Below are 27,627 nucleotides of genomic sequence, written 5' to 3' on the forward strand. Positions count from 1 at the left end.
AATGGAAAAGACACTGACATTATCAAGTGCTTCAAATATATTACAGGGTCAAACCAGGCCTGAATCAGCATTGCAGATTTGAAAAAGTCCAATTGACATTAGGACTAGGTATAAAACCTAGAAAGAAACATCCTAATTAGACAAAGGATTAAAGAGAAACCAGCTTCATATGACAAAGTAGTTAGAACATTCAACACTTACTCCAGTCCTAGGAGAAACACCGTTATTAAGGAGCCAAAGTTTAGTATGCACTTTCACTGACCAACAGGGAATGAGAACTCTTTATTAATGACGGATACCGGATTGCAGATAATGGGTAGATGGTAAGTTTAAAGAAGAATTAATCCAGGACTGAATGGTTGTAGGTATCTGAGATGAGGCTTTAGCAAACTTCTTGCAGGCAAAGGGTGGTTTGACATTGTCAAAGGCAGTACAGTTAATCATGTCCTCATGACGTGTCGTACCTGCCAATCTCCCTTCCCCCACTTATCCGCTCCACCCTCCTCTCTGACCTATCATCTTCACCCCCACCCCCATTCACCTATTGGAGTCATTGCTACCTTCTCCCCAGCCACCACTCCCCCCCACCACCCCCAACCCCATTTATCTCTCCTCTCCACCCTGGAGGCTCCCTGCCTCTATTCCTGATGAAGGGCTTTTGCCCGAAACGTCGATTTTCCTGCTCCTCGGATGCTGCCTGACCTGCTGTGCTTTTCCAGCACCACTCTGATCTAAACTCTGGTTTCTAGCATCTGCAGTCCTCACTTTTGCCCAGTTAATCAGCCAGCCAGATGTCAGAAAACAGAACTGTGCAGTCATTTGAGGTGAAAGGGAGACCACTGGTGAAAACTGACCAATACTGTGAAGTTTGTGGATTTTGGGAGTGGAGATGTGATTGCACTGAATCAAGGGAAGTGCAAAGAGGGCATGATAGCCACCATAACCAAGTGGTCTCAGTGTAGCAGGCAAAAGCTGCATCAGTATGAAGATTGTAGAGAACATCCATCTATACATGAGGAAGTACAGAAAGGAACCAGAGAGAGGAATGTAAGCTATCTCAAGGCCAAGGACCAATTCCACCTCCTAGAAACACTGGTCAAATGTGTGGTCGGAGACGCAGCTTTAGGACTGGACTCATCAGCCATGCAAGGACTCAAAGAACCCATGACCAGTGAAACGGAATTTTCTAGATGGTCAATCATACTCAAGTGATAATGACAACACAGCATCATGCTGCAGTGAAATCTGTCCTGCAACATTTACAAGAAGCTAGACTTAACCTCAATACTAAATATGAGTTCTTGTCACCAATCATTAAATTCCTAGAGCATAATGTATGTGCATCAGTGGTCAGAACAGATTCTCAGGAAACCAAAGAATTTCCAAATCCTTGAATTGTCACAGAGTGTCAGCTACTTGTGGAATTATGAATCAAATAGGGACATTCATATCCAATTTAGAACATGTTAATGAAATACTCGGTCAGTTGCTAAGGCCAAACCAGTTTTGGTGCTGGGGAGAAGATCAAGATGTTGCTTTAAAGGATCAAAGAAATATTAATTTCACTGGACGTGTTGCGCATTATAACCCAGAACAGCGTGTTATTGTTGCCACAGATGCATCATCAACTGAACTTGTACTATTCCAGATTTAAGGGATGGGAAACGTAAAATGGTATACTATGTATCTTGATCTTTGATAGGAACAGAGTAAAAATATGTAGTTATTGAAAAAGACAAATTCAATCCTACCTGGGCTTGCGAGATGTTTGCAGACTATGACCTGGGGACCTTCAGTTCACAACTGAGATGGTCCACAAGCCTTTGGAAGGAATTGAAAAATGTGGCACTGGAAAAGCTCAGCAGGTCAGACAGTATCCAAGGAGCAGGAGAATGGACGTTTCAGGCATAAACCCTTCATCAGGAAGCCAGCATCTGTAGTCCTCACTTTCTCCGAATAGTAGGAACTAGCAAAGATGCCATTAAGAGTGCAAACATCTTATTTGAGATTGATGAGATTTAACTGAATAGGTGCAAGGGAAGAAACATGCTACAGCAGACTCATTGTCGTGTGTTCCTTTAGCAAGGTCTGAACAAGGGGATTTAAATTTTGGTAAAGACATGGAATCCTTTCTTTTACTAACAGTCATGTACCTACCTTCAACAGTAAATGTTCAAATGAGATCTGAAATGCATGAAATTCAGATGAAGAATGTACTCAAATCTGTGAGCATGGTATCAAAGGAATATAACTCTTACAATCCTGTTCTGATGCAATATCTTAATTAATGTAGACAATTAGTGTCATGGATGACATGCTGATTTGTGATTAGAAATTGGTCATTTCTAGATTCCTCAGACTTGATGTCTCAGGGGTTACACCTGCGTTACCTGGGTATCATGAAGTATTGTGGAATGCACATAATTCTGTCTTGTGGCCTGGTCTCTCAAAATCATTGAAAGAGATGATTTCCAATTGCATCACATGTGCAATCCATTAGCAGGAGAAAATCTTGATTTGTGCCCAGAGTAAGGGAGAAGGTGCATGAGTACTGTTTCAATCAAACAAGGAATTACAATCATCACTACAGTGCACAGAACCAGATCTCGAATTTCAAGAGTCACTGTGGTCCATGACTCATGAGACCAAATTCATAAGAAAACATTGCATCCACGACACTATCTTGAAACTGGATATGGAATAGTGAGGAGAGACAAAAAATGCATGTGTTTTATACAAAGAGATGACCTTTTACAGAATTCACCAATGGTTCAGAGGACCTGGAAGATGGTCTGAATGGTGAACTGGTGTCATCTTCTGGTTCTCAATCTGCCCAACAGAGTTTGAGAGAAAAGATGGAGAACTCAAATTCTTCATCTCCTCCTAGAGAGCTGAGAACATGGTGGGTAGATAGGTGAAATTGCCACAGCAGTTATCTCCAGAGACATGGGCTGGAGACGTAATGTGAAGGGTTAATGTGACTATGTAAATCGGTTTGTCCACATCATCAGGGAAATGATGTAAGAGCACGTGACTCAGAGCGTTGTGTCTAGAAGTTTTCTGTGAACTTTTGTTCTGTAGGTACGAGGGGTTAATATTTTCTGTATTAAATAAAAGGTCAGTTTTTGATGGTAATCAAGCCTCTTGCAATCTTTGTCCAACCCATTCCCCGGCGCAACCAAACAGGAACAGAATTTGACCAAAGTCTGCCCTTATGCGTATCCCTGTCAACTTTAGTTTTATATTGCTCATGTGAAGTATCTGAACTTTAAGTGTTAAAAGCGCCAAATAAGTACAGCCATAAAGGGGTATTTTATTCTCAACTCAACTTCTTGTGTCGATCATCAATTCTTGTCAAGTTAGATTCAGCTTTAACTGGATCTCATGAAACATGTTGCGAGTCTTAGTGTACATACTGACGTAGTCAAAGCAATGAGAAGTGGAAATCACCAGCTACAAGGAGAGAGGGACTGATCGTGTAGCAACTCCAGTGTTGCATTTGTTGTCAATGTGCCCTTTATTCCCCTCTTTTCCTCCTTCCCCCTTGTGCAACTCGCACTGGATCACGCTGTTCCAGCAGCCGAACAGGAAAAACAATGTGTCATGTGAACAAGCTGCATGTTTTGGGATTGCACTATGCAACTTGAGCTGGGGGATGGGATGGGAGGGCGGAGCTACGATCTCTTCCGGCAACAAAGGGGCTGTATAAATAAGCAGTCGGGAACAACTTTACAGACCCCAAAGAAACAAGGATCGGGAGGCTGAAGGAACTCGGAAACGCAGACAGAATATAAGATTTAGCGGAAAGTAAAGGCAAGAAGAAGCAAAGGAAATATCGGTGACAGCAATTGTATGACAGAGGGGGAAGAAAAAGATCTGATCACTTTAGAGGAAATTTGGAGTATGCAAACTAAGCATCTCTGTTAAAATAAACAGGAGCATCTTCAAGGAGTTAGATAAATATTTCTCCCACTCTTCAGCAACAGCAACCGAAGCGGGGGAGTGAAGTTCTGGCCAGTAGAAAGTGACGTTATCACTGTTTTGTTTGTAACAGAGGTAGCGTTGTTTCAGTGCCTGAAAAGATGCCGTTTTTGGGTCAGGACTGGAGATCTCCCGGCCAGAGTTGGATCAAAACTGACAACGGCTGGAAAAGATCCAACGATGAAACAAACAATAATGTCACGCCGCTGAACAGGTTAGTTACCTCTAGCTCCAGTGTTCACAACTCAGCAAACCTCGGTGACCACAGCAAGAATTTATGTGCATTTTTTTAAAGAAAAGTTTCTTGTAAGTCTGTATTCAAAAAGGTGCTTTTCTTACTGAATTCAGGCTTAAATACCATTGTAATTGGAGAAGAAATAGATTGGTCCAAAAAGGGAACTAATGTGTTAAAGTTAACAAACAGAGGAAATAGTTTCGAACATGACATTATAGGCAACACCGCAAGGAAGTCAAGCGAAACAAGTTGGTTTTATGGTTAGGGAGCAAAACATGGTATGCAGTGCTACAGTAATTGCATCTATCTACAAGTAAACACAAACAGCGTCTTACAGTCTAGTGATGAAAAATAATAAAAGTGTGTCTTTTTTGTTTGAAATCTGGGTCTTATAATTTTGGGGGTCAACAAAGTGTCTATTCCTAGGCTAAATTGTGATTGTACATTGTGTCCTCTTAAAAGAGACATTGGAAGAATGTTGCAGCAGATTAGGGTAATTTTTTTCGCTCTGGAGACATGACGTTCGACGACCAGATTTTTATTTTATCTTCGAGATTGTGGCTTGGCGTGAGAGGACACTGAGAACATCATTTTCTTTACATAAGCGTTCCTTGTTAAAAATGTTACAGTTGGAACAGCTGATGAAAACAAACAGATCCCGCTGACAGCATTACTCATCTGTACTGCCTAGTAAATATCGACATTTGAAAAGACCAAAGAGTTACATATTAAAGTGATTGAAAAACTTAGTGCAAAATATTCTTGCGAAAACTCAACACTTTGATATATTTTTGGAACTTTTTAAAAAAAAACACTAATGCTAATTCACACACGTTTGTGTTTGCCAGGACACAGTGCAAGGAAGGAAAAAGTCCCTTCTGATTGCTGGGCTGTTGTGTAAGATACAAGTAAACACCTGTTGCCTTTTATTGTGGAACCTGTTGTTACCCCTGAGTTTGCCTTGTGACCTGACAATTCCTGCCGTCTTTGTGGATGAGCTGCTAGGACAATTGACTGATAGTTATTGTTGAAAACAACTTTTTGTTTGCCATTCCAGGTTTTCAAGAGAAAGATGTATGTAACAAGGCTCTTGATGAACGGGAAAGAGTGGTAGTCAGACTGCTGATGTCTGGCACTCTGCCAGTGTGAGATCAGATGGTCAGCATCAGCAGACTCTTCTCGATGCGGGTGGTATTTTTCAGGCAAGCCTGACTGTGATCCATGTCCAGACATGTTTTCCTTCTGACTGTGATCACAAAGCAGGGATGAGGACTTATGACATTTGATGGTCAGACCAGAGATCTGGGCCCTTCTTGGTTGAAAAAAAATCATCAGTGAAGCAACAACAGCTTACATTTATCTTGGTAAAAATGTGTTATCAAACAAAATATGTGCACTGAGCACATATAAAGGAGATATTAAAACAGAGGATTTAAAGCTTGGTTAAACAAGTAGGCTTTAAAGAGTGTCTTGAGGGAAGAGAGAGAGGCAGAGCAGGAGGAAATTCTACAGCTTCGCCCTGAGGAGGGTGAAGGTACCATTGTCAGTAGTTGGGCAATGAAACTCGTGCACAAGTGGCTAAAATTGAAAAGAGTGCAGAAATATTGGAGGGTTTTGGAAGCAAAACTGTTTTTGCACTTACTCAGTGAGCAGCAGGGACAAGTAACTGCATAAAGAAAATTTTAGTTTTGTTCAGACACATCATCTATCACGTTAAAGATTCATCCCCTCCCCTGTTGTCACATAGTGGCAACAATGTGTATGTGTACAAGATCACTGCAGTATCTTACCAAGGCTTCTTATCATGCAACCTTTATGGCCTGGAAAGACAAGGAAAAGACGCAATGGGATCACCATCACGTCTAAGATCTCTCCAAGTCACACACCAAATTGACTTGGAACAATGTTATGGAGCTTCAAAATCTTGGAATTACTTCCCTTACAGCACTTTGCTATACTTCGACCATATCGATTACAGTCGTTCAAGAAGGCAGTTTGACACCACCACCTTCCAGGCCTTGATGACAATGCCCCCATCCAAAGAATGATACGTTATAATGGCAGATGATGTTCTTTAAGGTTGATTTAAGAGTTTCTAAAATATTATTTTTGAAATATGGTTGCTTTTTATCAATTTAGAATTGTTTAAAACTGTATGTTTGCAGAATGTGTTGAAGTTCATTCTCTTTCCTGGATCAGTGATATCAAGGTTTACAGGAATTGGGTGGAAACCTCTCATTCAGGACAATACATTGTGCCAAAACATGAAAACATTTACTCAAGATGATTAATTTTTCCCCCCATTTGTTTTGGCAAAAATATCAAATCTGCACAGCAAGAATGTTTGTATATTTTGAGGCATTGCAGACTGGGAAAATTATGACAAATTTAGATTTTCTTGGGAACATGGTGGGGAGAGTGCATAGTTTATAACAGACATATAAAGGATATAACTTTAGGATTAGAGCTGGATTGTTCAGGATGATGTCAGGAAGTACCACTTTAAACAAAAGGGAGTGGAAAGTTGAAACTCTCTTCTTTGCAATGTTACTAAGGCTTGAAGTCAATTGACAAAACGCCAAAACAGATTAATTGATAGATCTTTGTTAGGTAAAGTATCAAAGTTTAACAAATACAGATTGGTACATGGAGCTAAGATATAGATCAGCCATGATCTGATTAAATGATGGAAAGGGCTGAATAGCTTCCTGCTTTTCCTGTGTTGAGGGAATACAGCAGTTTCTGTACTAAGCAACACTTCTCAGATTGATGTGAACTAATAAGTCATCAAAATACCTTTTTAAAAGTGGTCCCTTCCTCTTAGTTTGTTTCATTATCACTTCCACACCACCTCCCCCCACCTGCTCAGGGCTTGCCTTCATTGACACTGGCTGTCTGCCAGGGAGCCAATTTACAGACCACTGGGTAACATCTTTCAAATGTTTTTTGCAGCAGCTTCCAGTTTGTTGGAAGAGTTTGCTGGAGCCAGGAGAACCTGTGTGTGCAGTTTTATTGCATCCTCCTCTTTGGGGTGATGTTTGTTTTTTGTTCAAATCCCATTGAGCTCTTTCTACAGACATGGGACTGGCTAAGTCAAGTCACAGATCAATGCTATAAATAACTTGTGGTTGGCTGTTCACAACCAACTTCCCTTGCCGAATGGTAATCTGTGGCCTAAAAATGATCATGTTTGTTTAAAATCTTGCTCTTCTATCTTGAATAATAACCATTCAAAAGAAGGCCTAAAGATTATTTCAGCCATTTCTTTTCTGGTCAGTGTAAAAAAAAACTGTTTTGAAGTTAGAAACTGGTTCTGCTTTTGCATGAAAATAATTAGAATTTACATAGTTCAGCTGAACTGATCCATGCTGCTATTTATGCTTCACTCAAGTCTCCTCCTACTCGCGCCCCAGCAACAGGCCTTCCTATCACTTCCCCCCTCCCCCCCCTCATATTTTACATAATTGTAGAGCCCTTGCTTCGTTACTACAAAGTTCGCAGAACTAGTTCCAATCTGTAAACTGCACCATTGCAGGCTTCTAGTATATTTTTGTGTTAGATTCTAAAGTAAGAATAGATTTAACTTGTAGAAATTGAGACTTGTCAAAACAAGTTTATTTATCAGTGCACAAGAGCCTTGGAAATTTGCTATCCTTTGAGACAATAACAGAAATAAGTCTGATTCTGAAATGTAGCTGGTTAGAGGGAAAAAAATTAGCTCCCAGAGTGGGCTCTTGGAGATGACATTTTACAACTATTGAATGGCATGGATTAGTAGTTAAACTAGTTTTAAAGTAGTTAACATCAGTTGGAGCAAAGTCTGGAGTTGCTATCGGAGCCCAAGGAGGTTTGTGTAAGATGTAAGTACCAGCACAATATTGGGTGCAAACAGTCTCACTCTGCACTATGTCTTGGAGGTTTCATCACGTGACCCAGCCCCAAACTCCTACCATTGGTCACCCAAGTTATCCATTAGGGTAGCACCATTTCTAGATCCATTGGAAAGCAAACAGACATTCCAATTGGCTCACTTTATAATGCCAGTCAAACAAACTTTTCTGCCCTCTGCAATACTTTTACAACTGGAAGCCTGGAATAGTGAGACTTGAGAAAATATTGGTGGATTTCCCCTTTCTCATAGTGTCTAGACGCAAAGCATATTTCCTGCTGATTTAATTGGCCACTTTTTGCATTGAACTGTTCATGTCTTACAGCACAATTCATGTTTCACATTTGTCTTTACATAGTTTCTGTGATGAAGAGGATTTTAACAAGGAGAACCTTTTGAAGAGTGTTGGTTGTGATATGATGACAAAAAAGAGAAAGAAGGACCTGCTGAACAACAACACAAAAATCCAATGTGAGTTTTCATCACCTTTTGAGTAGACTTCAGAATGTTTAAGATTAGTCTCTTTAAGCCATAACTTTTATCTTCTAAACTGAATATTTGAAACTGTTGTGCAATTTTAGTTTTGGGAAATGTTCCAACCATGAATTATCCCATAATGGCAATCAGTCAGGAAGGAGTTGGCCGCAAATGCTTATTCTACATGAGTAAAGTGTTGAGCACCTAATAGAATTTTGTTACTTTTTTTTTCAGTTTGAGAAGAAACTTTCATTTACACAGCATTTCAGGATCTATCCAAATGTTCTGTAAGCAGAGAAGTGCAGTCAATGTTGTAATGTAGGAAAAGTGGCTGCCAATTAACTGTCCAACATTATCCATCAAGACATCATGTTAGTCAATGCAAACAATGGCATGTTGTAGCTTAGCTGGTAGCACTCCCACCTCTGAACCATAAGGCACTGAGTTCATGACCCTCTCAAGGACTTCTTGCCTAAAGAAGGAGTGTTCACAATGCAACCAATCAGTTTGTTGATTAGCCTGCAAATGCTTCCATAACACCCTCCAAGGAAACAGCATGAATATGTGAGTCAAACTAACTGAGCCAATCTTGTTCCCTCTGTTTGACATCGAAACATATAAAATATAGAGGAGACTTGGCAGGGTAGATTTTAAATGGATATTCCTCCTAGGAGAATCTAGAACTGGTAAACACATTTTAAAAAGTAAGTGTCTTCTCCAGATACATAAACACAATTTCAAGGCTGACACCTTCGTGCAGTCCTCAGAAAGTGCCACATAGTTAGAGATGCTGCCTTTTGAGTTAGATATCAAACTGACTGTTTTGAAGAAAAGCAGCAGAGTTCCCCTTGGTGTTCTGGTCAACATGTATTCCTGCACCAATGCATGAAAGCATATTATTATCTGGTTATTATCCCGTTGATGTTTGTGAGAGCTTGCTGTGGACAAACCTGCTGCAGTATTTTCCTGCGTTACATGAGTTCAGCATTTCAAAATATACTTTATTTCCTGTACAGTACTTGTAATATCCTGAAAGGTGCTACGTAAATGAAAATTATTTCTTTGCTGTTTTCACTGAGAATTGTCATGTGAAATATGTATGGTTGAGATCTCTGTCTCAGATGAGCAGTACTGATTCTCTTGACCTTAACTAGAAATGTTTCAAATGTCCCAAGAGATTAGACTGATGCGAATATATCATTGCTGTTTTCTCTGTGCCACCCTGAGATAACATTGCTTCTGTCATGTTTGGTGTGAGGTGAGGGAGACGATAAACAGGTCACTGTCAGAAGTTGAAGAGTTATCAGGCCTTCAACAGGCTGTTGGGTCACAGCCCTGCTTCCTCTGGGTTGCTCCCACCTTACCAATTGAACTGCAAGTGTTGAGAACTCTGTTTAGGCGTACAAATGGGGACTGCCCACATTCTGATCCAAGAGACAATCTAGAACTCTGAAGACATTCCTGTTGTGGTGATTTAACTATTGAGGCCGCATATAGAATTCATAGCGCACAGACCATTTTGGCTTGTACAAAATCAAAACTTCAGTTCTCATGTCATCCATATAAATGCTTGACTGTACTAATGATACATAATTTAAGGTGGTTTTTGGTTAAGCTGTTTTCAGTTTCAAAGAACCAGCACAGGCATGATGGCCTGAGAGGTCTCTTTCTGAGCTGTATCATTCGCTGTTCCTTTATTTAAGCACCACCTTTTTCTTAAAGCTGGTTTGTTTCTTTTTCCTCTTGTGGCCTGGGTTAATATGACCCATGAAAACTCAAGCTGATTCACCTATCAGCACTCATGGCCTTATATGCTAAAATATTTGATTCAGATATTTTTTTTGGGCTGCCGTAAAATAAATGAGATGATGATGACTTTTTATAAGGTTAAATTATTTTATATTGTAGCCTATAAATCCCAAGTAATAGCAAAATGTAGTCTTCTCTGCAGATAGCAGACATGATATAAACTTCCAGCTACTGCAGTATTAGAACATTACAGCGCAGTACAGGCCCTTCAGCCCTCAAAGTTGCGCTGACCTGTGGAACCAATCTGAAACCCATCTAACCTACACTATTCCATTCTCGTTCAGATGTCTATCCAATGACCACTTAAATGCCCTTAAAGTTGGCGAGCCTATTACTGTTGCAGGCAGTGCACTCCACGTGCCTACAACTCTCTGAGTAAAGAAACTAACTCTGACATCTGACCCACATCTATCACTCCTCAAATTAAAACTATGTTCCCTTGTGCTAGCTATTGCCATCCAAGGAAAAAGGCTTTCACTATCCAACCTATCTAATCCTGTGATTATCTTATGTCTCAATAAAGTCACCTCTCAACCTTCTTCTCTCTAATTAAAACAGCCTCCAGTCCCTCAGCCTTTCCTTGTAACACCTTCCCTCCACACCAGGCAACATCCTAGTAAATCTCCTCTGAACCCTTTCTAAACTTCCACATCCTTCCTATAATGTGGTGATCAGAACTGTACGCAATAGTCCAAATGTGGCCGCACCAGAGTTTTGTACAGCTGCAGCATGATCTCATAGTTCCAAAACTCAATCCCTCTACCAATAAAAGCTAACACACCATATGCCTTCTTCACAACCCTATCAACCTGGGTGGCAACTTTCAAGGATCTGGACACTAAGATCTCTCTGCTCATCTACGCTACCAAGAATCTTCCCATTAGCCCAGTATTCTGCATTCCTGTTACTCCTTTCAAAGTGACTCAACTCACACTTTTCTGCATTAAACTCCATTTGCCACCTCTCGGCTCAGCTCTGCAACTTATCTATGTCTCTCTGTAACCTACAACATTCTTTGTCACTATTCACAACTCTACCACCCTTAGTGTCATCCGCACATTTACTAACCCATCCTTCTATGCTCTCATCCAGGTCATTTATAAAAATGACAAAACAATGGACCCAAAACAGATCCTTGTGGTACCCCACCAGTAACTGAACTCCAGGATGAGTATTTCCCACCAATCACCACCCTCCTAATCAGCTAGCCAATTTCTGATCCAGACCACTAAATCACCCTCAGTTCCGTACCTCCGTATTTTAAGCAATAGCCTACTGTGGGGAACCTTATCAAACACATTATTGAAATCCATATATATCACATCAACTGCTTTACCCTCATCCACCTGTTTGGTTACCTTCTCAAAGAACTCAATAAGGTTTGTGAGGCACGACCTACCCTTCATAAAACCATGTTGACTATCCCTAATCAACTTATTCCTCTCTAGATGATAATAAATCCTATCTCTTATAACCCTTTCCAACACTTTACCCACAACCAAAGTAAGGCTCACAGCTCTATAATTTCCAGGGTTGTCTCTACTCCCCATCTTGAACAAGAGACCAACATTTGCTATCCTCTATTCTTCTGGCACTATTCCTGTAGACAACGACGACATAAAGATCAAAGCCAAAGGCACGGCAATCTCCTCCCTGGCTTCCCAGTGAATCTTAGGATAAATTCCATCCGGCCCAGGGGACTTATCTAGTTTTACAATTTCCAGAATTGCTTACAGCTCCTCCTTATGCACCTCAATCCCATCTAGTCTATTGAATAACTATTACTGAGAAATATGTACTGGGGATTGAAGTTGACTAGGCTAAGGATATGGATCATTGTTAAATAAATATAAGATAAAATAGAAGCAGGACTAGTTTAGTTTATTTATCCCTTTCAGCTTCTCCATCATTTAATAAAATCATGGTTTGTGATCTATTTGAGGGTTATGGTTGTTCAGAGTTCTGTTGGTGGGCAGTAATTGTGGTTTGGTTCCATCAGACAAGGTGATCATTCAGCCCATATAAGCCATGTCAATTCTCAGCAAGAGCAACTTGCTTGTCCCACTCCTGAGCCTTTTCCATGTAATCCTGCATTCTGTTCCCAACAATACTTATCTAATTCACTTTTGAAAGTCATGAATGAATCCATCAGGTCCTTCCTATCTACTCTGCCCAAAGTGCTCATGATTTTGGACACCTCCTTGCAAATCTTCTCTGAACCTAATTTTCTCTAAACTATTCTCCAAACTGAAATTCCTCAGCCCTTGAACTATTGTCTTAAATCTTAAGTGCACCCTCTCAAGAGACTTTTGAATCCTTTCTGAAAGTGCAGTACTCCGAATTTAACTCCATTTGAAGTCAAACCAAATGATCTGTCAAGATTCATTGTATCTTTGTTTTTGTACCCTTTGCCTCTTTTTACGAAGTCCAGGATTACTTCAACTTTATGAACCACTTTGTAGGAGACTGGACACCTTCAATTTATGCACATGTACCTTGATCTCTTTGTTCCTCCCCATCTTTAGAAATGAACTGACCCTCTGAACAGTATCGCCCAGGCCCATTCCCCTACCCTATTACTTCACATTTCCCCTGACTAATGCACCTAACCCACACATCCCTGAACACTCTGAGCAATTTAGCATGGCCAATTCACCTGACTTGCACATCTTTGGATTGTGGGAGGAAACCAGAGCACCCGGAGGAAACCCCGTAGACTCAACCCCGTAGAATAAAGATTCCATGTTGCCTTTCATCATTCTTCCTACTAAATTACATCACTTTGCACATCTCTACAATGTTTAATACTTTGGAGTTATAAAGACTTTTGGAAAGAACAGGGAAGGATGTGAGACTGATTGGATAGCTTCTTCAAAGAGTTGGCACAGACACAGTGGATGGAATGGATACTTTGGTGCTCTGTGATTAGTTACTCTTTGTCGTCCTTTGAGGGCTTACTTCTGATCATTGACCTCCTTCAAGAAAGTGAATTGTTTGGAAGTAGTGCATGAGCATGGGAATGGGGCTATGTTGTGAACAAGAAATAGGAACAGGAGGAGATGATATAATCCCTAGGGCCTGCTCTGCCAATCAATATGGTCATGATCAGCATGGTGGCTCAGTAGTAAGCACTGCTGTCCCACAACGCTAGGGATCTGGGTTCAATTCCAGCCTCTGGCAACTGACTGTGTGGGGTTTGCACATTGTCTCTGTGTCTACGGGGTTTTCTCTGGGTGCTCCGGTTTCCTCCCACAGTCCAAGATATGCAGGTCAGGAGAATTGGCTATGCTAAATTGCCTAGAGTGTTCAGGGATGTGTGGGTTAGGTGCATTAGTCAGGGGAAAAGTGAAGTAATAGGGTAGGGGAATGGGTCTGGGTGCGATACTGTTCGGAGGATCGGTGTGAAGTTGTTGGGCCAAATGGCCTGTTTCCACATTGTAGGGATCCTATGATTTTATGACTGATCTTGGGCTTCTCTTCCATTTCCTGCCTACTCCCCATCTCACTTGATTCCCTTAGAGACAAGAACCTGTCTATCATAGTCTTGAATGTATTCAGTAATGGAGGCTCCCTGGAAGAGAGTTATACAGATTTTCAACCCTTTGAGTGAAGTAATTTCACTTCTCAGTTCTAATGATTAGCCCTTATCCTGAGATTGTGTCCCCTTGATTTAGATTCTCTGACTAGCAGGGAAGATCTCTCACTATCCACTCTATCAAGTCCCTTCAGAATCTGACATGTGTCAATAAGATCAGCTCTCATTCTTCTAATATAGACTCACTTCACTCAGCCTCTCATCATAGGACAACCTCCTCATCTCAGGTGCACAGGTTTAGTGATTGGGGAATTGTATATGGGAAGAATTTTTCTTTTTATTCACTAATGGGGTGTGGGAGTTGCTGGCTGGCCAGCATTTATTGCCCGCCCATAATTGTCTTCAGAAGGTGGTGGTGAGCTACCTTCTTGAACCACAACAATCTGTGTTGTAAGTTGACCCACAATAATGTTAGGGAGGGAAATCCAGGATTTTGACCCAGGAACAGTGATCTAAAGGAACAGTCCAGATAGCGAGTGGCTTGGAGGGAAACTTGTAGGCGGTGGTGTTCCCATATATCTGTTGCTCTTTTCCTTATACATAGAAGTGGTTGTGGATTTGGAAAGTGCAGCCTGAGGATCTTTGGTGAATTTCTGCAGTGCATCTTATGAATAGTACAGTGCATCTTATGAATATGGTGGAGGGTGTTGTTTATGGATGTGGTGCCAATCAAGTGGGCTGCTTTGTCCTGGATGGTGTCAAGCTTCTTGAGTATTGAAATTGCACCCATCATAGCAAGTGAGAATTCCATCACATTCCTGACTTGTGCCTTGTAGATGGTGGATCGGCATTGGGTGGTCAGGAGATGAGTTACTTGATGCAATATTTCTAGCCTCTGACTTGCCCTTGAGGCTACGGTTTCTGCTGCGAGTCCAGTTGAGTTTCTGGTCAATGGTAATCCTGAGGATGTTGACAGCTGGGGATTCAGTGATGGAAATACCATTTGCTTGCCAAAGAGCAGTGGTTAGATTGTCTCTTATTAGAGATGCCTGGCATTTGTGTGGCGTGAATGTTACTTGCCCCTTGTTAGCCCGAGTCTGGGCATTGTCCAGATCGTATTGCATTTGAACATGGACTGGTTCAGTGATAGGCTTGATGAGCTGACACAATTCAAAAGAAGTTGTTGAGGGTGCGATTACGCAGCATGCCCCATCGAAACTTGTGCCTGGAGAGGTTTAAATCATCACGTGACTTTTTCCAGAGCTTCACCATAAGTCCGAATCAAAATGCAACCATGTCAGCCAGGGCTTATAAATGATGGTTGTAGGTAGATGTTTAATGTCTCACTGTAGCCTTTAGTAGATCTGGGATCAAATGTTCAGATATTTGTTGCTTTGAAATCATTTGAGTTGTCTGTGTATTTAGTCAGGCAATTCTTGCAGTCAACAAATAATGTTTACTACATTTGTTTACCTTCAGATTTCCACCAAGAGACTTGGATTTCTGTTCACAAAGGAAGTACAAAGGAGGTAAGTAATAATGGGTTATATCAATAAACAGCCACAAGTTCACTGATCCTGCATTAATCAGATCTCCATCAACAGTACTGACAGTCTCTTGTTTCTCTTCCAGCGTCATGGATATTGTACTTTGGGTGAAGCTTTCAACCGTTTAGATTTTTCCAGTGCAATATTAGATACCAGAAGATTTCACTATGTTGTGAGGGTAGGTGGTCTTCACATTTCTGTTGTGTTCAGTTGAAAATTTTACTGTTATGGGTTGTTGTAGCCGTGTCTCTGTTGGGAGATCTCCCACCTTTTGAGTCAAAGAAATTGTGGATTCAAGTTGCACAAAAAAGAATACTGACACTCCAGTACAGTGCTGAGGGAGAGCTGCACTATTTGAGGTCTGATCTTTCAGGTGTGAGGTTAAACCCAGCTACCCTGCTCAGGTGGGTGTAAAACATCCTGTGGCACTATTTCAAATCTCCCTTGCCCCTGGTATCCTGGAGTGTATTTATCCCCCAATTAATATTTCTCAAACTGATTTCTGTCCCACTGTTTGTGGGAGCTTGCTGTGCACAGTTGGCGGGTACATATTCCATGTTGCAATAGCCACTATCCATCAAAAATATTCCATTGACTGTGAAGCCCTAAGGGACATCTGGTTGTCATTAAAGGTGGTATACAAATGTAAGTGTTTTAAATTTATTTTTGCCTTTATTTCCACCTCATTAATGATTAATTGCAATTTTACACCAGCTAAAGGACTATTGGGGATTACAGTGAATCCTTCATTGTACAGACAGGAGGAGAAGTAATTCCATCTGATGGAAATTGTACTGCTCTGAAATCGAAACAGCTTGTCAAGCATCAAACAAGGCAACATTGGAAACTGTCTTTGTCCAGCAACATACAATGTGCACATAAATGGCTGCCCTTCCTGAATCCTTTATAGTAACTATTTAGATTTCTTCAATACATTTTTGATTTGTTACTAACTGAAACTGACATACAAAGAAAGAAGGATAGACTGGTTTGGGCTCTTTTTTTTGTTTAATTGGGGGTACGGAGAGTCGACTCCAGGGTGACGTATAGAGATCTTTTAAACTTCTGAAAGGGGTTTGATGAGGATAGATGTGGACATGATGTTTCTACCTGTAAGGGAGACCAGAATTAGACGGTCATAAATATAAAATTGTCACTAATAAGTCTATTAAAGGAATTCCAGTGAATCACTTTGCCTAGAGAATAGTGAGACTGTGGAAATTATAACCACATGGAATTGTTGAGGTGAAAGTGGAGATACAGCTTTCCCCTGAAAATATGTGTCAGAGAAAGGAGTATAAAGATATGATGAAAGGATGAGATGAAGAGAAGTGGGAGCATAAAGTCCAGCATAAATCAGTTGTGCCAGTGGGCTGTTTTTGTGTTGTTCATACCAGGAAATCCTATATAGGTCTTGACTTACAGCTTGTAATCCCATGAATTGCTGAGTCACTTTATGAAGAGAGTTTGCTTTCTGGAAAAGAAAGGTTGCTCATCTCCAAGAAGAGTTTCCTTTTAGTTGTGTATCAGTTGGACTTTTGCAATTTTTGCTGATGCACAGACTCTCCTCCTCCTCTCTCTCTCTCTCTTTCTTCCCCCCCGCCGCCACCACCACCGAAAATGATCTGTTTGCGCTGGTCACCATCCAGTTCAAGTAGGGATCCATTAGCTTGAGTCATAAAGGATAGCAGCCCCAGCTATCAATCATAAGTCAAATCATCATACTGAGTGACAAAGCCAACAGCTGATACAGTATCCCAGTGTGTTGTTGCTGGGACTAGAAAGGTGCTGATGGAAGTGGAACTGTTTGGAATTCCTGCCATGTTCTCTGCTGCCCCTCCATTCTCTCCAACCAGTATCTTGTGTCATCTCAACTCTGTTCGTTAACAGATGACACTCAGGCTCAGACAGTGAACTAACAGTTCACTCCTGTTTAGAAAGAGCAAAAGTGTGTGTCCTTTGAGTGAAGGGGCTATCATTTGACTCTAAAGAAAATGCTTGGATTTATGTATCACCCTTCCCAATTGTGGGAAATTTCCACCCCCCCCTCCCCCCCTAAAAAAGCAGGTCACAGTCACTAAGGTATTTTTAGAAATGTAGTCATTGTTGAAGTGTCAAAAACATGACTGCACATGCTGAACGGCCAGAAACAACAATCTGATAATGACTGGATTTTCTTTCTGTGGTAACGACTGAAGGATCAGGATACCAGGGATAACTCTGCTCTGCTCTGCTCTTCTTGGCAACAAATACCATAATATCTTTTGCTTTCACTTGAGAGGGCAGTGTCTTGGTTTAATGTCTCATCTGAAAGATGCCACCTTTTGACAGTACAGCTAAACCTACTGGCTGATTCATCATTGTCTTGAAGTGCAGTTGAAGGTAAGTGAACAGGATGTAAATCCTTTTTGTTCTGGATGAACGGTCCAGAGGGTTAACTATCTTTCCCTACCAAAGCACTAGGTAAATTCATTTTGATTTCTCTACACTACTTCTTAGTGTTTTTACTCTGCAAACAAATTAAAGATACAAAAGACAGACTAACCCACAACATTTGCCATTAGTGATGGCCTGTACGTGGGTGACACGAGGAGCAGTGTAAATGAATGAGCAAAATTATGCTGAATTTTTTCTTCTATTCTTTGTGCACTGAGGACCAGGTAATTGATTTGAGACAATTTTTATTACTGTGAACTGCTCAAAAACTGAGTGTTGACCAATGGAGATAACGTGCACTCCTGCAAAGGAAGGGGAAGAGTGGTTCACCCTGACCATGTCTGTTAATGGGGAATTCCTGTTCCTTATTTCTATATTTTAACCATTGTCAGCAAAATTTTAAAAACTGAAATATTTGATTACTCCAAGTGATTTGAACTTTGCTCAATTTTCCAATGGCCCAGTACTAATTGAGAAACAATACAAATTAATTTTAGTGAAATGTTGCTGCAAGTTAGAGTTCGTGTTCATCCAGAATTCCTAATATTAAACTTTACTCAATAACACCTCCTGCCATAACCCCTTCTGCCTTTGCCTGTAGTTTACAGGGGTAGAGATGGACTGTACATCACCTCCTGGAAGCAAAGTCAGCATACCTGCAAGAAGCCAACCCCACTAATAAAATACACTGCAGGTAGACCAAAATGGTAGAGAGCAGGACTTCTGATGAAGAGGGTCATTCTTCCCATAAATGCTGCCAGACTTGCTGAGTTTCTGCAATGTTTTGTTATAGAGAGAGCAGAATCCCTCTCCCATGTGGGAGTCAGTCCCTTTCAGCAGCTCCATCAGTTCCAGCAGGTCATCAGCTCAATAGTGGGCACTGTCTGGACTGCAGTAAGGAATGCAAAGAAGTTTATGGCTGTTCCCCCAAAAAATCCATTATGTGGCTTTAGGACAAAGAGGAATGCTAGTTTATCAGATTAGGGGAGGAGTGATATTGGGTGCGAGGGTCTGGAAGGCAGGTTGGGTGTGCATGTGTATGAGATGATTACATTGTGGGGTGGTTGCCACTGAAAAGCACATGGTGACCCCCATCTCTCTGTCTCTCATGTTCTCACTCTGTTTTTCCCACCCACTCCCCAATTTAATTCCTGCCTTCGTTCATCTTAGCTGTTTACAAACAGCCTGCCCACTTGCTCATTCCAGTCATATAATGGTATGGGCAGTGTATTACCTGGTCAATATGCTTGCAGTGTAGCCTCACAGACCTTTTTATTTATTGATTTATGTTATTTGCCTCCTCCCACCTGTTAATGGGGGTCAACTTCAGTGTGAGGTGGAATATGGTGAGCTATACACCTGACTGTTTTATATGTTCCCCCCTCACCAGCAGGAGTGCATGAATATCCAGCCCTCAGTAACACACACAAACACATACACACCCCTTGATATAGAGCAGATGAACTCAACTTAGGCCATTGCAACTGTATAATTAATCACATTTGGAACAGCTGAGTGACTTATGGAATTGCTCTGTTGTGCTAAAATGATGCCAATGTTATTTTCTATTTGCAGTTGCTGGAGCTCATTGCAAAATCCCAGCTCACGTCCCTCAGTGGGATTGCCCAGAAAAACTACATGAACATTCTGGAGAAAGTTGTACAGAAAGGTGAGCAGTAACTGTGAACAGTGCTGGTCTCCATATTATAAAATCACCTTCGAGTTGTTTCTTTGTTCTACTTTCATATTTAACTAGAATTTCCTAGATCTAATGATGGAAAGCAAGAGGAAAATTCTTTGTTTGTACTCTTATAGAGTTAAGAATCCATTAAGACGGCATTAGAAAATTAGTGAGCAGTTCTCGCAAATTCTTCTGTGCTAATCCACTTGGCAAGTGATATGGATACAAAGCAGACTACAACTTCAGTCTGCATTTGGTAATGAAGCCAACTGCACTGCATGAATTAAATAAGTACTTTGAGAATCAAAATGCGAAAGCTTATTTTGAGGGAGAATAGTTAGTTTTTAAAACAAAATCTTTTATTTTTGTGCTATTAAGAATTTTTATTTCCAGTAGTTGCAGCATATGTGTGCCTATCGTTCAGTCTTTAGGACTGAGGTGATAATTATGAATTCTATTAGTGATTCCGATGAAGAGCCTAGAACATGGGATCAATTGGTTGGAAGTGATTCATTGTTCACCACTGCCATGATGACACAATTAAGATCCTTGAATATCTTGTCCGGTTGCATTTATTTTGGAAAGTTGCCCAATTTCTCGCAAAATGACAACCTGATCAGCCAATTTCAAGCACCGCAATTTAAAGATTCTTATTTTTGTTTTGAGCTATCTCCATGACCTCTCATCCCCTTTTTTATAATTGTCACCCCCTGTAGTCCCACTATCCTCTGAGATTTCTTGTCTTCCTCATTTTGAGCTCTTGAATATCCCTGATTTAAATCACTTTCCTATTGGTAGTTGTCCCTTCAGCTGACTGGATTCTGTACTCTGGGATTCTCTCCCTAAATCTCTCCATGCTGTCACTTCCTTTTAATATTTTCTTAGAATCTATCTCTTTGGCCAAGCTTTTGGTCTCCAAACATAACATTGTGTGACTTGGTGTCAAATTTTGCTTGATAATGCATTAGTGTAAGACACTTTATTGCACTTAAGTGCCATATAAATGCAAGTTGGTTGTAATTCAGTGACAATAGATGTTTCATTATTTAACACCTTTAACTTTTTTTTCTGTAATCTCCTCATCTCTACAAATTTCCCCTCTTATCTCCACTCCTAACTATTCATTCTTAGAGCATCTATTTTTAATATTAAGAATATTTTGGTCATTTTTTTAGTGCTTGAAGACCAGCAGGATATCCGACTAATTAAAGAGCTGCTGAATAGTCTGTACACAACTCTTTGCGCGCTGGTGAATGGTGTGGGCAAGTGTGTGTTGGTGGGAAACATAAACACCTGGGTCTACAGAATGGAGGTCATTATGCACTGGCAGCAGCAACTGAACAATATTCGTATCATCAGGGTAAGTGGTAGCCATAAACAGCAACTCCGAGGCACATAAAGGAAAACATGCCCATTCTATTTGGACTCTTATTAGACATTTGTAATTTGTACTAAAGGAGCGATTTTAAATAATAAGCATAAATCTTTTTAATTTATTATGGGAACGTAGCTGTCCCAGGCTGGGGAAGCATTTATTGCCCATCCCTAGTTGTCCTTGAGAAAGTGATGAGCTACTGTCTTGAACCATGACAGTTTATTCAGTGTAGATACACCCACTGTGTTGTTAAGGAGGGTTTTCCAGGATTTTAATGCAGAAAAACTGGAAGAACAGTGATAGATTTCCAAGTCAGAATGGTGAGTGACTTTGTAGCATGGCAGGGACTCTGACATTATCAGATCCTTCCTAAAGCGGGTGATTGACTGCTCCAACCCCTCAACTGAAGAGGCTCTGCTGAAGGCTATATTCTATCAAAGCATTCTATTTTAACTCTAGTCTTTGAATCATTTTTATGCTATTTTCTTGTTGTGTTGAACAGTGGGTTGGATCTTTTGAAATTCGTCTTGTTTGGCACCATTTCATTAATACCAATGACCTGTTTTTGAATGCCATCACTGAAATTTGACAACAAGCCACATAAGGAGATATTACAACAGGTTAATAAAAGCTTGGCCAAAGAGGTCATTTTTAAGAACCATCTGAAAGGGAGGAGAATAGATGGAGATGAACAAAGAAACTTACAGCACAGGAACAAGCCTTTCAGCCCTCCAAGCCTACACTGAACCAGATCCTCTATCTAAATATGTCACCTATTTTCTAAGGATCTGTATCTCTCCACTCCCCACTCATTCATATATCTATCTAGATACATCTTAAATGACGCTGTCGTGTCTGCCGCTACCACCTCTACTGGCAACGTGTTCTAGGTACCCACCACCCTCTCCATGAAGAACTTACCACAATATTTCCCTTAAACGTCTCCCCTTTCACCTTGAACTCATGACCCCTAGTAATAGAGTCCCAACCCTGGGGAAAGGTGTCTTGCTATCCACTCTGTCTATACCTCTCATGATTTTGTAGATCTCAATCAGGTCCCCCCTCATCCTCTGTCTTTCTAATGAAAATAATCCTAATCTACTCCACCTCTCTTCATAGCTAGCGCCCTCCATATCAGGAAACATCCTGGCGAACCTCCTCTGCACCCTGTATAGTGTTCAAGAACATGGGTATTGCAGCTGATGACATGGACACCAATTATGAAGTAATAAAAATAGCGGATGCTCAAGGGGCTGGGATTGGAGTGCCAGGATCCCCAAGATTGTGGGGTTGGATAGAGATGAAGGGCTTTGGAGGGTGGGGTACCGTGGAGGGATTAGGAAACGAAAATGAGAATGTTTAAGATCAAGGACTTGCCTGATTAAAGAACCAGCTTAGGTCAGTGAGCAGAGTTGGGGTGATAGAAGAATGGGACATGTTAGGATACAATCCTGTTCTATAATACCCTCTAGGCCCAATTAACATTTGATGTTTCTTGTTTTGCAGCCTTTGAATACAGGACTGACCCTCACAGACCTACCAATGTGTCTGCAGTTGAACATCATGGAAAGGTTGGCTGATGGGAGAGACATTGTCAGTCTGGGACAGGTGTCTCCAAACCTGCAAGTGCTGAGTGAAGATCGCCTTCTCTGGAAGAGACTATGCCGCTATCACTTCACAGAACGTCAGGTAGGTAATGCATGAACAAAAATCTGGTTTCAATTTAAATTCAACACAACCCTTCAGCAAGCTTCAGAGAGACCAAGCTTCTGTCCTGTTAATTGTAGATTCGCAAACGACTCATTTTATCTGAAAAAGGCCACTTGGATTGGAAGAAGATGTATTTTAAGCTCAGCAGATGCTACCCAAGGAAGGAACAGTATGGGGACACACTACAGTTCTGTCGACATTGTCACATCCTCTTTTGGAAGGTAAGTTGGTGGCTTTGTCAACACCTGTGGTCCAATCCAGGAAAAAGAATTGTTTCTTTTTTTTTTGTATAACATGTTATTCCCTTATACTTCAAAATAGCATCCATTTATTCCCATTTTATAGAATTACACATTTACATTCAAAACTATAAATTCTGATTACTGGATAAATTATCCTACTTTATTACATTTGCATGCAGAACCTGGGGCGCATGTGAAGGGTGTATTCATCTTTATAAGGCTGTTTGCTCATAAGAAAAGTCTTGTATTTCTCTGTCAATTTCCATGATCTCCGAATTTCTCAATGTGATTCACCATCAATTAAGAACCTTTTTGAAGTGTTGTCACTGCTGTAGTTTAGGCAAAGTGGTAGCCAGTTTGTGTGCCACAAGCTTCCACTACCAGCATTGTGATAATTACCAGATGATTAGCTTCTTTGGTCTCAGAGGGATGAATATTGTCCAGAATGCCAGGAGAATTCTCCTGCTCTTTTAAAATTAATTCACCGGGATCTCTTCCAATCACCAAATGTTTGAAATTTGTCCTTCTTGCATTTCTCTTGATGAGTGCAAACCAAAAAACTTCGGTAAAGTCTTTCTTCTTTTAAGCCATATTCAAGTATTACTGATGTGATTGTTCATTTGTCAATCCCATGATCTTTTTTCATTGGTCCATTTCATTCATTTATAAATATTATAAAGTGTTTATCTCTCTCATTGCAATTCTAGGATACAAATCACCCTTGCACATCCAATGACTCAGAAGGTTCTTACACTGCTGTCTCACCTCTTGACTTCATCAGTCTCTTCAAGTTCTGAACATGGAGATTCCAGAGGACTCCCACTGTGAAAACAAATTTCCATTGGGATTTGAGAGCTATTGACTTTGTGTACTTTGCTTTTAAATGTGTAAATAATGTACAATAATATTTATACCTCCTTTTGTACAGTGAAGCTGACAGAGGTGGATTAAGTCTTTTTTTTTAAATATAAAATTATCTGTAGTTTGTAAATATCCTATAGGATATCCTGAGCAGAAAGTTACTGAAACAATGCTTTTTGCCTGAATTCAGATCATGCTGTCAAATAGGTTATAGAGCATCATGGGAATGCAACAAGCATTCGGATATATTTTCTTCTAAAATGGGATTGATAGGTTTAATGGGAGTAATGCACAGAAAGCCCAGTCAGGTCAGTGCTACCCATTTGAGGTGTGGAACCATTTTACACTCAAACTGGCTTATGCTTATCTCACTGCTTGGGATACTATTTCCTCCGAATTGCAAGTTGATTGTATTCCGCTTTCCCATAATTAGTATGGAGAATCACTGGGTAATATGAATACAACTGAAAGCAATTCTGTTTGATTATTGGTATTGGCAGTGAGGGGGGGCAACTGCTTGACAACAACTTGAGTCGTGCTCCGTTCTGCTGTAAGAACTTTTAAATTGTGGTTAGCATCGCAGTTATCCTTTCAATTTTGTTTTTGTACATTTTTTAATAATATCTGATAGTTACGTTAGATTGTAAAGTGGGTGCTGGATTGATAATTTCCTTCCCATGCTGTACACTGTTAAAGACGTTGGCAGTCTAGAGTGAGGGAATTGTACATAGTGCAATAATGGAGAAGTAACAAGGAGTGAGTAAGAGAGCGATTTTAATTATGATTTCAGACGGGAGGTCCAATGCATTTTCCTGACAATCTTTATTTAATATATGCAGCAAGCAGTTGGTATTGAATCACAGTTGGTTGCCAGCTGACCTGATCAAGGAGGGGGAGCAGGTATAGAAATCTGGTGGCAATATTTCTCTCCAGGAAGGATCAGTAATAGAGGATGAGATTGGGTGAACCTTAAGCACAATTTATTGCTGAAAAAGAAACATACTGTGTAAGATTTTCATCTTACACTTAACCGGACAGGCACAAAATTACGAAATTTCTAAGGGAACAACAATATATGCTGCATAAGAATATCAGTGCCCTCTTTTCATCCAGTTTAAATTCTTGCTCCCTTTGAAATTGGGCATTCTTGCACCTGTCCTGATGTGTACAAGATAATAATCTTAGGTAACAAGTCTGTGTACAATGCTGTGCACAGTCAAGTGACTACAACACTTTAGTTCCATTTTCAACCACTAATAGTCCACCAATTCTCTGGGATTGTCGTTAACTCACCAGGAACTGAAGGTTAAACTCCAGCATGCTACATGGGGCAAATTTTGCTGGCAGAAAAAGGTTGTGTTCATACCCCTGTTTTCTTTGAAAACTTCTGATAATTTTTTGATAAAAATCGTAGGTGTAAAAATGGTAGATTGACTGACTGGCAGTCAAGAGCTATCCAATCAGGGTTCAAAGAGACTACTTGTTTTCTGATTTGCTGTGTGATGATACCATAATGATGGTTTGGTTGGGTCAGGGTGAGTGTTTGACAGTTGGTGGTCATATGATATCTCTAAAAATATGTTCCAAAGAGAGTTGGCAGCCCTTCCATCTATGCCAAAGTAATGGGGCAATGGACAGACTTAGCTCACCATCAACTGCCATCATAACCCACTTCCTGTTAGTGTAGACAACAGACTAAATTTGAAGACATCTTTTTGTTAGTTTCTGCATAAAATTGTTCCAGTCTGCATATCGGAATAACATGGGCATTGGAAGAATGTCAGAGCTTTTATGAAAAATGGTGCTCACGGAATGTGATTATTTAGTTTACACATTTTCAGTTTGTTACACTGGCTTTGGTAAAGACAACAATGGTACTATTGTACAGTTTACCATACTGTTATTACTAACCATAGATGACCACTGTATAACCGTAACCTATTTACACAATTCACTGTATTAAATGAAATGTAGATATACATTTGACCTTCAATTATGTCAAGCTTTATGCAATCACAGCTTGTTTATATATAAACCTGATGGCAGTAAGCCCAAGAGGAAGACTTGTAGGTTCATGCTGAATAGTGGAAACTGAAGCTACATTCTTTTTTAAATATAACCTGTGTTCAGCAATACATTCAAACAGGAACCATTGACATTATTTACTCTTCTATCTTGCAATTTGGAATGCAAGAGCTGTGTTGGCTACACTTTGAGCAAGTTAACAGTTGGTATTATGATTGAAAATAATCATCACCAACCAAATTCTGGAAGTGAATTTTGAGTTCACCTTTTCCAAGTTTAACGGATGATTTGATTAAAGTTTTCAACATATTGAGGAGAACCATAGGATAGATAAAGATGAACTATTTCTACTAGTTGCCGAGTCGAGAACGAAGGCTATAGTCTAAAAACTTTCAAGAACTTTCAGAAACAAAAATGGGAAATACTTGTTCACACAAGGTCATAGAAGTTTAGAACTCTCTTCCACAAAAGCCTGTTGATGCTAGCTTAATTGTTAAGCTTAATCCTGAGGTGAATAATATTTTGTTGGCCAAACATATGGGGAAAAGGCAGTATGTGGAACTAGGTTGCAGATCAGCCATGATCTCATTGAATGGTAGAACAGGCTCAGGAGGATAAATGGCTCCTCTTGTTTTGTCTAAAGGTAATCAACAGATTAGATAGTGCTGCAGACAGAGAAACACAGTTGACATGTTTTAGGTCAATTATCTTTCATCAACAGTATTTTGCTTTGTTTAATTGGAAATATGGCTTATTTGGTGTAAACGTGTGGTTAGGGGTATATTGGTTGAGATTGATGTCCAACTTTAACCCCTTTATAAGCCTTTACTTTGTGCAATAGTGTGAATCAGATGGGAGGGAATTGACAGCCAATTTTGGATCTGTGTGTTTCAGTTCCATCAGAGTTGACTTGTTTTAAAAATTGCATTTGTTACTTTACAAACTAAGCTTTCTATTGAATGTATCCTGTACTTCACTGATTCCGATACAACACTGCATTTGGGTGGGTAGTCCACTTAGTTCAGATAATGATCAGCATGTTCTCCAAGTGGTAGGAGGTCATTAGATCACATAATGGTGATCCTGAAACACTGTAGTGGATGTCAGTGTTTGAGAAAGCAAGATATTACAATTGCGCTGGTAAATCTTGAATCCCTCATCAGGTGAAATTTTCACACTGCAATTGCTGGATTTCTTTCGGCCATGGCAAGGAATGATTTTAAGTAGCGATTTATGAATCGAAGGTCAAAACATGCATTTAAGTTCAGTACTGTTACTTGATTTCAGTGATTTCTGTTTTAAGAGGAAACCTGTTCCTGATTTTCAGAGATAGCAGTTTGCTGCTTTGTTCAAGTTTCTATCTAATCACTACAATGCTATTTTTATATATTGGAGTTGGTGAATGCAGCTCCAGATGTTAATCTTCCTGTTTTTTAATCTCAGGAATTTTCTACCTAAACCTCTAGCATAGTTGAAGCATAACTTGTATTTTTGCATGTTAAACAATGATCCATTTGTGTTGACTTTACATAGTCTCTGCAGAGACACATTGTAAGCTTTTGAACATCTGTAAATTAGTAGCACTATACTCTGATGTAAAATACTTTTGTAAATTTTTAATTGATATCTTTTTAATAAATTGATATCTTCAAAATTTAGTGGGTCTGAGTTTTGAATGATCTTTACAAAGTTTACATACACATTTCTGTAAGCAGCGAGATGTCGGTCTGGAAATTTTAGACATTCGCCTGATCAACACTTGATTTAACCTCCAGTGAGACACCAACAGTATCCCCAGAGAAATAACTCAAGTACTGAGTTTAC

The 27,627-nt window shown here is 40.1% G+C and overlaps 1 protein-coding gene across 1 annotated transcript; it reads left to right on the top strand.

Annotated features, from left to right (window-relative positions):
* The first annotated feature begins 3,737 nt into the window (after positions 1–3,737).
* Positions 3,738–27,461, top strand: fbxo32 (F-box protein 32). Its single transcript, XM_043688661.1, has 9 exons — positions 3,738–4,195; positions 8,464–8,576; positions 15,406–15,455; positions 15,559–15,651; positions 19,485–19,578; positions 20,766–20,950; positions 22,472–22,654; positions 22,753–22,896; positions 23,625–27,461. Exons 1-9 carry the CDS (start codon positions 4,083–4,085, stop codon positions 23,712–23,714), a joined length of 1,065 nt encoding a protein of 354 aa, XP_043544596.1. The 5' UTR covers positions 3,738–4,082; the 3' UTR covers positions 23,715–27,461.
* Positions 27,462–27,627: the final 166 nt, after the last annotated feature.

Source organism: Chiloscyllium plagiosum, chromosome 4 (assembly GCF_004010195.1).
Source record: "Chiloscyllium plagiosum isolate BGI_BamShark_2017 chromosome 4, ASM401019v2, whole genome shotgun sequence".
Classification (NCBI taxonomy): domain Eukaryota; kingdom Metazoa; phylum Chordata; class Chondrichthyes; order Orectolobiformes; family Hemiscylliidae; genus Chiloscyllium; species Chiloscyllium plagiosum.